General features: G+C 45.1%; 1 protein-coding gene across 1 annotated transcript in view; it reads right to left on the bottom strand.

The window, feature by feature from the left end:
* Nucleotides 1–13,915, bottom strand: part of LOC133665307 (cadherin-8-like) — a 28,155-nt gene extending 14,240 nt beyond the window's left edge. Inside the window, exons 1-3 of the mRNA XM_062070569.1 lie at nucleotides 13,833–13,915; nucleotides 13,244–13,632; nucleotides 3,327–3,391 (exon numbers count right to left, since the gene is read on the bottom strand). Of these exons, the coding sequence (XP_061926553.1) occupies nucleotides 3,327–3,391; nucleotides 13,244–13,632; nucleotides 13,833–13,915 (537 nt within the window). The remainder of the gene's footprint in view (nucleotides 1–3,326; nucleotides 3,392–13,243; nucleotides 13,633–13,832) is intronic.
* Between the last annotated feature and the right edge of the window lie 537 nt (nucleotides 13,916–14,452).

The following is a 14,452-nucleotide window of genomic DNA, read 5'->3' as shown; positions in this document are numbered from 1 at the left end:
AGTTTAAAGTGACCAATCAGAAAAAAGGGGGAGTCGCCAAGACGCCGTCTGATACATTTTGCTGGAAGATATATCCTCCCATTAATCATCAATATCATTGTCAAACCAAATTACGCAATAATGAATGATAAACTGCACATTAACTAATGAACGGAACTCTTTTAAACTTTTTTTTTTCTTATTATTACTTTTGTATCATTGCAATCGGAAGGTCAATTACTTTTAATGATCTTAATAAAAGGAACAATTCAATCTGCCCTTCAATAAATATTGAACATCTAGAAGTAGACCTGGCTCACTTTTGTTTTGTTTTGTTGTCTTGTTTTTGTTTGTTGTTGCCGTCACTTTGCAACACATTTGGCATAATGACTCAGTCGTGCACCGTGATTGGCCCATCTTGCTCACGCCTTAATTTACACCCATTGCATTCCTGTTTGTTCTGCCATGTTGTGTTACCTTGATTGAGAAGTGGGTTCGTTGCAGGCCGTATTTAAATACTTCATTTTCCAGACTACAGAGTAGTATACAAGCCACACCCACTAAATAATTAAACTATACACTATATTGCCAAAAGTATTTGCCCACATATGAACTTGAAGTGCAATCCCATTCCTAACCCATAGGGTTCAATATGATGTTGGTCTACCTTTTGCAGCTATTACTGTTATGGTTTGCCGAGGGAGATGACGGCAACAGGCACCAGGGGGCCGTAATGTTCAATAATTACATATATAATAATAATAATAATACCTGTGATTTATATAGCGCTATTCTAAGTACTCAAAGTCGCTTTACATGTTAAAACCCCAGCATTCATTCACACCTGGTGGTGGTAAGCTACGTTCGTAGCCACAGCTGCCCTGGGGTAGACTGACGGAAGCGTGGCTGCCAATTTGTGTCTACGGCCCCTCCGACCACCACCGATCATTCATTCACCGGTGTGAGCGGCACCGGGGGCAAGGTGAAGTGTCCTGCTCTAGGACACAACGGCATGGTAAGAGGCGGGGAGCGAACCTGCAACCCTCAGGTTTCTGACACGGGCGCTCTACCCACTACGCCATGACTATATATAGTCCAGGGGTCACCAACGCGGTGCCCGCGGGCACCAGGTTGCCCGTAAGGACCAGATGAGTAGCCCGCTGGCCTGTTCTAAAAATAGCTCAAATAGCAGCACTTACCAGTGAGCTGCCTCTATTTTTTAAATTTGATTTATTTACTAACAGCTGGTCTCGCTTTGCTCGACATTTTTAATTCTAAAAGAGACAAAACTCAAATAGAATTTGAAAATCCAAGAAAATATTTTAAAGACTTGGTTTTCTTTTGTTTAAATAAATTCATTATTTTTTTACTTTGCTTCTTATAACTTTCAGAATGACAATTTTAGAGAAAAAATGCAACCTTAAAATAGATTTTAAGATTTTTAAACACATATACCTTTTTACCTTTTAAATTCCTTCCTCTTTTTTCTGACAATTTAAATCAATGTTCAAGTAAATTTATTTTTTCTATTGTAAAGAATAATAAATACATTTTAATTAAATTTTTCATTTTAGCTTCTGTTTTTTCAAAGAAGAATATTTGTGAAATATTTTTTCAAACTTATTATGATTAAAATTAAAAACAAATATTCTGGCAAATCTAGAAAATCTGTACAATCAAATTTAAATCTTGTTTCAAAGTATTTTGAATTCATTTTAAATGTTTTGTTCTGGAAAATCTGGAAGAAATAATGATTTGTCTTTGTTAGAAATATAGCTTGGTCCAATTTGTTATATATTCTAACAAAGTGTAGATTGGATTTTAACCTATTTAAAACATGTCATCAAAATTCTATAATTAATCTTAATCAGGAAAAATTGATAAATTAGTTTTTTAATTTGTTCAAAAAGATTCGAATTAGCTAGTTTTTCTCTTCTTTTTTTCCGTTGAATTTTGAATTTTAAAGAGTCGACATTGAAGATAAACTATGTTTCAAATTTAATTGTAATTTTTTTCGTGTTTTCTCCTCTTTTAAACCGTTAAATTAAGTGTAAATATCATTAATTATTAATAATAACATAGAGTTAAAGGTACATTGAGCAAATTGGCTATTTCTGGCAATTTATTTAAGTGTGTATCAAACTGGTAGCCCTTCGCATTAATCAGTACCCAAGAAGTAGCTCTTGGTTTCAAAAAGGTTGGTGACCCCTGATATAGTCAATATATATAATAATAATAATAATTAAAGCTGCAAGCAGCGATGGACGGGGCGACTTTGAAGGCTCATAAAATCCAAACCGGAGCAGTAAAGTTAAGTTAAAGTTAAAGTACCAATGATTGTCACACACACACTAGGTGCGGTGAAATTTGCCCTCTGCATTCGACCCATCCCCTTGATCACCCCCTGGGAGGTGAGGGGAGCAGTGGGCAGCAGCGTAGCCGCGCCCGGGAATCATTTTTGGTGATTTAACCCCCAATTCCAACCCTTGATGCTGAGTGCCAAGCAGGGAGGTAATGGGTCCCAGTTTTTATAGTCTTTGGTATGACCCGGCCGGGGTTTGAACTCACAACCTACCTACCTCAGGGCGGACACTCTAACCACTAGGCCCACTAGGCCACTGAGTAGGTAATTAAAACTCTTTCATCAACTTTTAATCAGAAGGGTTCAATCTCTCTCCTGTGCTAATTTGAGCCGCCTTGACAAACACGCTCAGGGGAGATACTGTTTGAAAAAAGGTGACTGTTTTAACACAACTTTTGTTTTGATGGGGAATTGCAAACTTCCTGTTGATTTTGCAGGGGGTTGTCAGTGTATGAAATATAGGTCTAAGTGAGACTTACATAGAGGTTTTTGTTTCATGTCTCTACAACAATACCTACTGGGAGTTAGAGGCAGTTGTGTCTGTGCTTTCTTCCTAGGGGGCGCTAGAGCGCAATTTTGAGTTTTGAGGTTTTTGATTAGATCGCAATTTTCGCCAGTCCTGATGTGTGTGTGTCCAATTTGGTGAGTTTTGAAGCATGTTAAGGGGGTCAAATTACAGCTCAAAGAGGCGGTGGTATAATAATAAAACGCTAGATATACAATAGGGTCCTCGGTCCCTAATAAACAATACTAACTAATAAACTACACTAAGGAAATGGAGAGTGTCAAAACCAGAGAGTGTGTATGTGTGTGAGGCTATGTGTGTAGTTAGCTGAGGTGTGTGTGTTACCAAGTGCGGTCGAGACCGAAGGGACACGGAAGTCCGTGGGGCAGGCAGATGATCCAGGGGCGGAAGCGGGGTCGGGAGGCAGGAGCGAGTCGTCGTAGTCCGGGGGCTAGCGAGGAGTCGAGAACCAGGAAGCACCAGGGAGACAGGGAAGATCCAGGAGCACAAGACGCACAGCTTGACTCGGGTATGCACAAAGGGAACTGCGGGGTGAGGAAGGACACGACAATCAACGCAGGGAAGAACACAGAGATCAGGACAGAAGGCAACTAGGAAGCTGGAGTCAAGCTTACGCTACGCCAACAGAAGGTTATATTCCGGCCCGGGATGGCAGGTTGAGCAGGCTTATGAAGGCAGCTCCTTCATTACAGGCAGGTGCGCTGATTGCCGGTGAAAGATCGCAGCTGGCGGCTGCTGCAGGGCGGAGACGCACCGTGGGCGTGTCCACGCAGAGCGCAAGGATGAGGGCGCATTGGAATGTGCCCTGGCCGTGACAATTACAGCTTCAATTCTTCTGGTGAAGGCTGTCCACAAGGTTGCGGAGTGTGTCCGTAGGAATTTCCGACCATTCTTCCAAAAGCACATTGGTGAGGTCACACACTGATGTTGGTGGAGAAGGGCTCGGCTCTCAGTCTCCGTTCTGATTCATCCCAAAAGTGTTCCATCGGGTTCAGGTCAGGACTCTGTGCAGGCCAGTCAAGTTCAACCACACCAGACGCTGTCATCCATGTCTTTATGGACTTTGTCATGTTGGAAGAGGAAGGGGCCCTGTCCAAACTGTTCCACACAACGTTGGGCGCATGGAATTGTATCCTGGAGCATTCCAAGTTCCTTTCACGTGGAACTAAGGGGCCAACCCCAGCTCCTCAAAAACAACCCCACACCATAATTCTGATCATTTGGATTGGTGGTCAAATACTTTTGGCAATATAGTGTAAAATCTTTTTTCTCACACGCACACTACTGAAACACTCTTATACACACTACTGAAACACTCTTATACACACTACTGAAACACTCTTATACACACTACTGAAATACTCTCACATAATCACCTGAAATCTTTTTTCTCACACACACACACTACTGAAACACTCTTATACACACTACTGAAATGCTCTCACATAATCACCTGAAATCTTTTTCTCACACACACACACTACTGAAACACTCTTATACACACTACTGAAATACTCTCACATAATCACCTGAAATCTTTTTTCTCACACACGCACACTACTGAAACACTCTTATACACACTACTGAAACACTCTTATACACACTACTGAAATGCTCTCACAGAAACAACTGAAATCTTTTTTCTCACACACACACTACTGAAACACTCTCACACACACTACTGAAACACTCTTATACACACTACTGAAACACTCTTATACACACTACTGAAATACTCTCACATAATCACCTGAAATCTTTTTTCTCACACACACACACTACTGAAACACTCTTATACACACTACTGAAATGCTCTCACATAAACAACTGAAATATTTTTCTCACACACACATTTCAGTAGTGTATGTAAGAGTGTTTCAGTAGTGTGTATAAGAGTGTTTCAGTAGTGTGTGTGTGAGAAACATATTTCAGTTGTTTTTGTGAGAGCATTTCAATAGTGTGTATAAGAGTGTTTCAGTAGTGTGTGTGAGAGAAACACATTTCAGTTGTTTATGTGAGAGCATTTCAGTAGTGTGTATAAGAGTGTTTCAGTAGTGTGTATAAGAGTGTTTCAGTAGTGTATGTAAGAGGTAATTCTGAATAATGTCCCTAACGGCCCCTCATACTAATCACTAATAGCATCTCACACTGTGGTCAAAGTTGGAATTGCCACTAAACCCATTTTAAGTTACTCAACGCTCGACTGCCATCAACAGATAACGAGGACACCGCACGCCCCCAAATTCATCACGTTTCATGTGTCAGGTAAACCGGGACGGATGTTGCCATCTTCATACTTAGTGTTCCTCTTAGCACGTCTTTAAAAGTTCAATTCGGGTTCAGTTCGGTTTCAGTTTACATCGGACGTGCACACCATGCAATGTAGTGCGTCACATATTTCCAGTTGTTTCATTACAACGCGTCCGAAAAGGAGTCGGAAGAAGCCGAGCTTATTTAATCTTACTATATCAATTGTTTCCCATTTCCTTCTTCTCTGTAACAGAACAGTGAATGAATAAACAACATACCATAGTAAGTAAACAAATATTAAATGCAAAACCCAACGTCAGTGAAGTTGGCATATATCATCACAGATGCGGGCTTTTCCACTTTTGCGCGTAGAACATTCCGGATGATTCGTTTCCTCTTTGGTCCGGAGGACACCACCTCCACAGTTTCCAAAAGCAATTGGAAATGTGGACTCGTCAGACCACAGAACACTTTTACACTTTGCATCAGTAAATCTTAGATAGAGCTCGCGGCGTTTCTGGGTGTTGTTGATAAATGGCTTTGGCTTTGCATAGTAGAGTCTTAACTTCCTCTTAGGGATGTAGCGACAGACTGCAGTTGCTGACAGTGGTTTTCCGAAGTGTTCCTGAGCCCATGTGGTGATATCCTTCACACACTGATGTCGCTTTTTGATGCGGTACCGCCTGATGGATCCAAGGTCCTTAATATCATGGCTTACGTGCAGTGATTTCTCCAGATCCTCTGAACCCTTTGATGATATTACGAACCGTAGATGATGAAATCCCTAAATTCCTCGCAATAGCTGGTTTAGAAATGTTGCTCTTAAACTGTTCAAGAATTTGCTCAGGCATTTGTTGATAAAGTGGTGACCCTCGCCCCGTCCTTGTTTGTGAATGACTGAGCATTTCATGGAAGCTGCTTTTATACCCAATCACGGCACCCACCTGTTCCCAATTAGCCTGTTCACCTGTGGGACGTTCCAAATAAGTGAAGTGAATTACATTTATATAGCGCTTTTCTCTCGTGACTCAAAGCGCTTTACATAGTGAAACCCAATGTCTAAGTTACATTTAAACACTGGCACTGGGAGCAGGTGGGTAAAGTGTCTTGCCCAAGGACACAACGGCAGTGACTAGGATTGGCGGAAGCGGGGATCGAACCTGAAACCCTCAAGTTGCTGGCACGGCCGCTCTACCAACCGAGCTGTACCGCCCCGTGTTTGATGAGCATTCCTCTCAACTTTCTCAGTCTTCTTTGCCACTTGTGCCAGCTTTTTTGAAACATGTTGCATGCGTCAAATTCCAAATGAGCTAATATTTGCAAAATACAAAAATGAAGGGTATTTTATTTGAACTAAGCAAAATTATCTGCCAATAGAACAAGAACATTTGGCTGGTCAAGACTTCCCAAAACAAGTAAAATTAGCTAACCTAAATGAACCCAAAAATACCTTAAAATAAGTATAATCCCACTAATAACAAGTGTACTACTATATGAGTACATATTTTCTATTGTTTCATTGAAACTAAAACAGCAAAGTCCATTTGGCTGTCATCTGTTTTAATTATGAGACACAATTGTGTCAAAGTCATGATTATTTATTTCATGCTTGAAATAAGAAATGATTACTTTAAAAAAAGTAGTTTTAAACTTGTGAGTGTTGATGACACAACAGTTGATATTCTAGTTTCAAGCATGTTTTACTCAATATAGCTCATCAAATCTCAGCAATAAGCTGTAATATCTTACTGACATCATTTAGGAGCAAAACACTTAAAACAAGTAAAACAGTCTAACATAAAATCTTATGTGTGGCCGCGCAAGTCCTGAGATACCCAAAATGTAACACACCCAGCCGAGTCGGACGGGGGGGTGGGGTGGGGGGGAATAAAAGTTGGAAAATTCAGCAAAAGTCCCAAAAATGTTCAAAATACCTACCCAGGTTCGAGTCCCAAAAGTTCCGCCGCCGGCCGGGATGCCCAAGGTGTCCAAAACGCGCCGAGCAAAGTCTCACGGGAAGGCGGAGGGAAAAGTGAGAAAAGTCAGTAAAATGTTCAAAAATCACACCCGAGTTCAAGTGCCACAACCCTTTAGGGTTAGGGGTTAGTGTTAGGGGTTACGGGTTAGGGTTAGGGTTGGGGTTGGGGTTAGGGTTAGGATTAGGGTTACGGTTGGGGTTGGGGTTAGAGTTGGGGTTGGGGTTAGTGTTAGGTTTGGGGTTAGAGTTAGGGTTGGGGTTGGGGTTAGTGTTAGGTTTGGGGTTAGGGTTAGGGTTAGGTGTTGGGGTTACGGTTAGGGTTAAAGTTAGAGTTAGAGTTAGGTTTGAGATTAGGGTTAGGGTTAGGGTTGGGGTTAGGGTTAGGGTTAGGTGGTGGGACTTGTGCGACTCGAACCTGGGTAGATATTTTTAAAATTTTTCGGGACTTTTGATGACTTTTCTCACTTTTCTCCCCCACATCCTGTGGTTAGGGTTAGGGTTGGGGTTAGGGTTAGGGTTAGGATTAGAGTTAGGGTTAGGTTTAGAGGGTTAGGGTTAGGGTTAGGGTTAGGGTTAGGGTTAGGGTTGGAGTTGGAGTTAGGGTTAGGGTTAGGGTTTGGGTTAGGCGGTGGGACTTGTGGAACTCGAACCTGGCTAGGTATTTTGAAAAATTTTTGGGACTTTTAACGACTTTTCTCACTTTTCTCCCCCACATCGTGTGGTTAGGGTTAGGTTTATGGTTGGGATTAAGGGTTAGGGTTAGGGTTAGGGTTAGGGTTAGGGTTAGGGTTAGGGTTGGGGTTAGGTTTGGGTTAGGGTTAGGGTTAGGGTTAGGGTTTGGCGGCGGGACTTGTGGGACTCGAAACTGGTTAGGTATTTTGAAAATTTTTCGGGACTTTTGACGACTTTTCTCACTTTTCTCCCCCACATCGTGTGGTTAGGGTTAGGTTTATGGTTGGGATTAAGGTTAAGGTTAGGGTTAGGGTTAGTATTAGGGTTAAAATTAGGGTTAGGGTTAGGCGGCGCGAATTGTGGGACTTGAACCTGGGTAGGTATTTTAAACATTTTTTGGGACTTTTGACGACTTTTCTCCCCCACATCCGTGGTTAGGGTTAGGGTTAGGGTTAGGGTTAGGGTTAGGGTTAGGGTTAGGGTTAGGATTAGAGTTAGGGTTAGGGTTAGCTTTAGAGGGTTAGGGTTAGGGTTAGGGTTAGGGTTAGGGTTAGAGTTGGGGTTAGGGTTGGAGTTAGGGTTAGGGTTAGGGTTAGGGTTTGGGTTAGGCGGTGGGACTTGTGGAACTCGAACCTGGCTAGGTATTTAGAAATTTTTTTGGGACTTTTAACGACTTTTCTCACATTTCTCCCCCACATTGTGTGGTTAGGGTTAAGTTTATGGTTGGGATTAAGGTTAAGGTTAGGGTTAGGGTTAGTATTAGGGTTAAAATTAGGGTTAGGGTTAGGCGGCGCGAATTGTGGGTTTTGAACCTGGGTAGGTATTTTAAACATTTTTCGGGACTTTTGACGACTTTTCTCCCCCACATCCGTGGTTAGGGTGAGGGTTAGGGTTAGGGTTAGGTTTAGGTTTAGGGTTAGGGTTGGGGTTAGGATTGGGGTTGGAGTTAGGGTTAGGGTTATGTGGCGGGACTTGTAGGACTCGAACCTGGGTAGGTATTTTGAACATTTTTCGGGACATTTGACGACTTTTCTCACTTTTCTCCCCCACATCCCTTGGTTAGGGTTAGGGTTAGGGTTAGGGTTAGGGTTAGGGTTGGGGTTGGGGTTGGGGTTGGATTTGGGTTAGGGTTAGGGTTGGGGTTGGGGTTGGGGTTGGATTTGGGTTAGGGTTGGGGTTGGGGTTAGGCGGCGGGACTTGTGTGACTCGAACCTGGGTAGGTATTTTGAAAATTTTTCGGGACTTTTGACGACTTTTCTCACTTTTCTCCCCCACATCTCGTATTCAGGGTTAGGGTTAGGAATAGGGTTAGGGTTAGGGTTAAGGTTAGGCGGCGGCACTTGTGGGACTCGAACCTGGGTAGGTATTTTGAAAATTTTTCGGGACTTTTGACGACTTTTCTCACTTTTCTCCCCCACATCTCGTGGTCAGGGTTAGGGTTAGGAATAGGGTTAGGGTTAGGGTTGGGGTTGGGGTTGGGGTTGGGGTTAGGCGGCGGGACTTGTGGGATTGAACCTGGGTAGGTATTTTGAAAATTTTTCGGGACTTTTGACGACTTTTCTCACTTTTCTCCCCCACATCCTGTGGTTAGAGTTAGGGTTGGGGTTAGGGTTGGGGTTAGGGTTAGGGTTAGGGTTAGGGTTAAGGTTAAGGTTAAGGTTAAGGTTAAGGTTAAGGTTAGGGTTAGGGTTAGGGGTTAGGGGTTAGGGTTAGGGTTAGGGTTAGGGTTAGGGTTAGGGTTAGGTTGTAGAGGGTTATGGTTAGGGTTAGGATTAGGGTTAGGGGAATGGGACAGGAATTAGGATGGCACGGTCCAATCAACAACCCGCCAGAGTGACGCCCCCACCAGACGCACACCCCCCAAGGACCCCGAACGGCAAGCGCCGAGTGTGGCGTCAACACCGTCAAGTCTTTAAAAATCACACTACGTACGTTTCGGCCTATATGGCCTCATCAGGTGTGAAACTTTAAAAACTTTGGCTTCATTACTTCTCCTAGACCAGTTGTCCCCTCAACTGCTGGAGGTAAAATGAGCCGCGAATGCAAAAAGAGGTTTTAAAGGAGCTAGCAGGGGGCGTGGCTTATGCCCTCAAGGGTTAGGGTTAGGGTTAGGGTTAGGGTTAGGGTTAGGGTTAGGGTTAGGGTTAGGGTTAAGGTTAAGGTTAGGGTTAGGGTTAGGGTTAGGGTTAGGGTTAGGGTTAGGGTTAGGGTTAGAGTTAGGGTTAGGGTTTGGCGGCGGGACTTATGGGACTCGAAACTGGTTAGGTATTTTGAACATTTTTCGGGACTTTTGACGACTTTTCTCACTTTTCTCCCCCACATCCCGTGGTTAGGGTGAGGGTTAGGGTTAGGGTTAGGGTTAGGGTTAGGGTTAGGGTTAGGGTTAGGGTTAGGGTTAGGGTTAGGGTTAGGGTTAGGGTTAGGGTTAGGGTTTGGCGTCGGGACTTATGGGACTTGAAACTGGTTAGGTATTTTGAACATTTTTCGGGACTTTTGACGACTTTTCTCACTTTTCTCCCCCACATCCCGTGGTTAGGGTGAGGGTTATGGTTAGGGATAGGGTTGGGTTTAGGGTTAGGGTTAGGGTTGGCGTTAGGGTTTGGGTTAGGGTTAAGGTTAGGCGGCGGCACTTGTGGGACTCGAACCTGGGTAGGTATTTTGAAAATTTTTCGGGACTTTTGATGACTTTTCTCACTTTTCTCCCCCACATCTCGTGGTCAGGGTTAGGGTTAGGAATAGGGTTAGGGTTAGGGTTGGGGTTGGGGTTGGGGTTGGATTTGGGTTAGGGTTGGGGTTGGGGTTAGGCGGCGGGACTTGTGGGACTCGAACCTGGGTAGGTATTTTGAAAATTTTTCGGGACTTTTGACGACTTTTCTCACTTTTCTCCCCCACATCTCATATTCAGGGTTAGGGTTAGGAATAGGGTTAGGGTTAGGGTTAAGGTTAGGCGGCGGCACTTGTGGGACTCGAACCTGGGTAGGTATTTTGAAAATTTTTCGGGACTTTTGACGACTTTTCTCACTTTTCTCCCCCACATCTCGTATTCAGGGTTAGGGTTAGGGTTAGGAATAGGGTTAGGGTTAGGGTTAAGGTTAGGCGGCGGCACTTGTGGGACTCGAACCTGGGTAGGTATTTTGAAAATTTTTCGGGACTTTTGACGACTTTTCTCACTTTTCTCCCCCACATCTCGTGGTCAGGGTTAGGGTTAGGAATAGGGTTAGGGTTAGGGTTGGGGTTGGGGTTGGGGTTGGGGTTGGGGTTAGGCGGCGGGACTTGTGGGATTGAACCTGGGTAGGTATTTTGAAAATTTTTCGGGACTTTTGACGACTTTTCTCACTTTTCTCCCCCACATCCTGTGGTTAGAGTTAGGGTTGGGGTTAGGGTTGGGGTTAGGGTTAGGGTTAGGGTTAGGGTTAAGGTTAAGGTTAAGGTTAAGGTTAAGGTTAAGGTTAAGGTTAGGGTTAGGGTTAGGGGTTAGGGGTTAGGGTTAGGGTTAGGGTTAGGGTTAGGGTTAGGGTTAGGGTTAGGTTGTAGAGGGTTATGGTTAGGGTTAGGATTAGGGTTAGGGGAATGGGACAGGAATTAGGATGGCACGGTCCAATCAACAACCCGCCAGAGTGACGCCCCCACCAGACGCACACCCCCCAAGGACCCCGAACGGCAAGCGCCGAGTGTGGCGTCAACACCGTCAAGTCTTTAAAAATCACACTACGTACGTTTCGGCCTATATGGCCTCATCAGGTGTGAAACTTTAAAAACTTTGGCTTCATTACTTCTCCTAGACCAGTTGTCCCCTCAACTGCTGGAGGTAAAATGAGCCGCGAATGCAAAAAGAGGTTTTAAAGGAGCTAGCAGGGGGCGTGGCTTATGCCCTCAAGGGTTAGGGTTAGGGTTAGGGTTAGGGTTAGGGTTAGGGTTAGGGTTAGGGTTAGGGTTAGGGTTAAGGTTAAGGTTAGGGTTAGGGTTAGGGTTAGGGTTAGGGTTAGGGTTAGGGTTAGGGTTAGGGTTAGGGTTAGAGTTAGGGTTAGGGTTTGGCGGCGGGACTTATGGGACTCGAAACTGGTTAGGTATTTTGAACATTTTTCGGGACTTTTGACGACTTTTCTCACTTTTCTCCCCCACATCCCGTGGTTAGGGTGAGGGTTAGGGTTAGGGTTAGGGTTAGGGTTAGGGTTAGGGTTAGGGTTAGGGTTAGGGTTAGGGTTTGGCGTCGGGACTTATGGGACTTGAAACTGGTTAGGTATTTTGAACATTTTTCGGGACTTTTGACGACTTTTCTCACTTTTCTCCCCCACATCCCGTGGTTAGGGTGAGGGTTATGGTTAGGGATAGGGTTGGGTTTAGGGTTAGGGTTAGGGTTGGCGTTAGGGTTTGGGTTAGGGTTAAGGTTAGGCGGCGGCACTTGTGGGACTCGAACCTGGGTAGGTATTTTGAAAATTTTTCGGGACTTTTGATGACTTTTCTCACTTTTCTCCCCCACATCTCGTGGTCAGGGTTAGGGTTAGGAATAGGGTTAGGGTTAGGGTTGGGGTTGGGGTTGGGGTTGGATTTGGGTTAGGGTTGGGGTTAAGGTTAGGCGGCGGCACTTGTGGGACTCGAACCTGGGTAGGTATTTTGAAAATTTTTCGGGACTTTTGACGACTTTTCTCACTTTTCTCCCCCACATCTCGTGGTCAGGGTTAGGGTTAGGAATAGGGTTAGGGTTAGGGTTGGGGTTGGGGTTGGGGTTAGGCGGCGGGACTTGTGGGATTGAACCTGGGTAGGTATTTTGAACATTTTTCTGGACTTTTGACGACTTTTCTCACTTTTCTCCCCCACATCCTGTGGTTAGAGTTAGGGTTGGGGTTAGGGTTGGGGTTAGGGTTAGGGTTAGGGTTAGGGTTAGGGTTAGGGTTAGGGTTAGGGTTAGGGTTAGGGTTAGGGTTAGGGTTGGGGTTAGGTTTGGGTTAGGGTTAGGGTTAGGGTTAGGGTTAGGGTTTGGCGGCGGGACTTGTGGGACTCGAAACTGGTTAGGTATTTTGAACATTTTTCGGGACTTTTGACGACTTTTCTCACTTTTCTCCCCCACATCCCGTGGTTAGGATTAGGGTTAAGGTTGAGGTTAGAGAACATTTCTTCCGGGAGGTTTTCTGGAGAGGCGCTGAATTCCAGGAGTCTCCCGGAAAATCCGGGAGGGTTGGCAAGTATGGCTTAGTGAGAAGAATTATCTTATCTTACAGAAAATAAGCAAACATCAGCCTTATTTGAGATATTTAATCCTACTTAGACTTCAGTTTTTCTAGTGTGTGAGGGCCACGTGGGCCCTGCATCCGGCACAAAATGAATCAGCGCTCCGTGTTTCAAACTCTCAGGGTCAAGGGAAGGGAGAGGGAAAAAAGGTGCTGTAGCGAAGAAGCCCTGACAGAGTTTGGAAGGGTAAATCACGGCAAATAAAATGTTCCCTTCCTGTTTCCCCTGGTTGCCGGGAGACTATTACCCGTGACGTACGAGCGCCGGGTGCCTCGCCGCGCTCGCTGCCCTTCACTTGAGTTATCGTCACCATCTAAATGTATATTATGAGATGATCGGGCCTCGCCGCGCTTATTTCTTTCCTCCTTTTGTATCTCGGTGTACTCACATGTCACCGCCGCCGCTAACGGGGGCAGCGCGGGGGTGTGGGGGGGCCTCCAGGCGGAGCCCGGCAGCCGCCCCGGATTACCGGGAAATTGCGTTGATGATAAAGCTGTTGCCTGCGAGCCAGACAGGGCGCTCGCTCTCTCGCTTCCCATTACGGCGCCTTTTCTCGGCTGCCGTTCTGCTCCGTCTTCATCATCGTCTTCGTCCCTCCCGGGGTCCTTCGTCCCGCCGCCCGGGAGAATGCAGACGCTCCGGCGAGAAACAACAACACCCGGAGGAACCTTTTTTCCGACGTCTTTTGTCTCGGCGCGGCGGCGCGGACAAAAAGGTCCCCCCCCCCCATCTCCCTCCCGACCTCGACTGCGACTTCCCGAAATGTGAAACTAATCCTGAACTCGAGAGATTAAGAGAAGTCGCGCTCGGGCGGCGTCACCAGCCGGAATAATCACCTTTCTTTGGGACGAGCGGCGGCAGGCAAGCGAGTCTCATTTGTGTAATCTTTACGAATGAGGAACAGATAATCAAATATCATCGCCGGGACATTAATATTCAATTAGGCAGCGCTTATGCAAAGTCGTCTGCCATCTTAATCGGAACGGGATCGGTACGGGGACAGTGTGGCGCGGTTGGGAGAGTGGCCGTGCCAGCAACCTGAGGGTTCCTGGTTCAATCCCCAGCTTCTACCAACCTCGTCACTGTTAGAATAATTGTTTCAAAATGATCACAGAAACTTTGTATTACATTGTGTTCCTGACAAGAAGACAAAAGGCTGTCTTTTGAAACCTACCAAGAGTAAGGCTCGTAAAACTCCACTGTGTAGAGGGGGGTGGGGGGGAGAAGCAAGATGAAGGTGTTCCTGTGGATGTTGTTCTGGCCCAAGGACTTCAAAGTGGAGAGATGGCAGGATCTGCCCAATTTCCAGACCAACTCTTGTTGAACTATTTTATGGAACTCTTTTTGAACTATTCTACGACCTCTTCTTTTGAACTGTTTGGTAACCAAAGGCAACGCTGTTTACGACCCACTTCCCTCTGGAAGTGGAAGCGGTGGTCAGGTGGGGAGGATAAAG

This window comes from Entelurus aequoreus, linkage group LG02, assembly GCF_033978785.1.
Source record: "Entelurus aequoreus isolate RoL-2023_Sb linkage group LG02, RoL_Eaeq_v1.1, whole genome shotgun sequence".
Lineage (NCBI taxonomy): Eukaryota > Metazoa > Chordata > Actinopteri > Syngnathiformes > Syngnathidae > Entelurus > Entelurus aequoreus.
The sequence above is the reverse complement of the archived record's forward strand: the minus strand, read 5'-3'. Positions and strand labels throughout refer to the sequence as shown.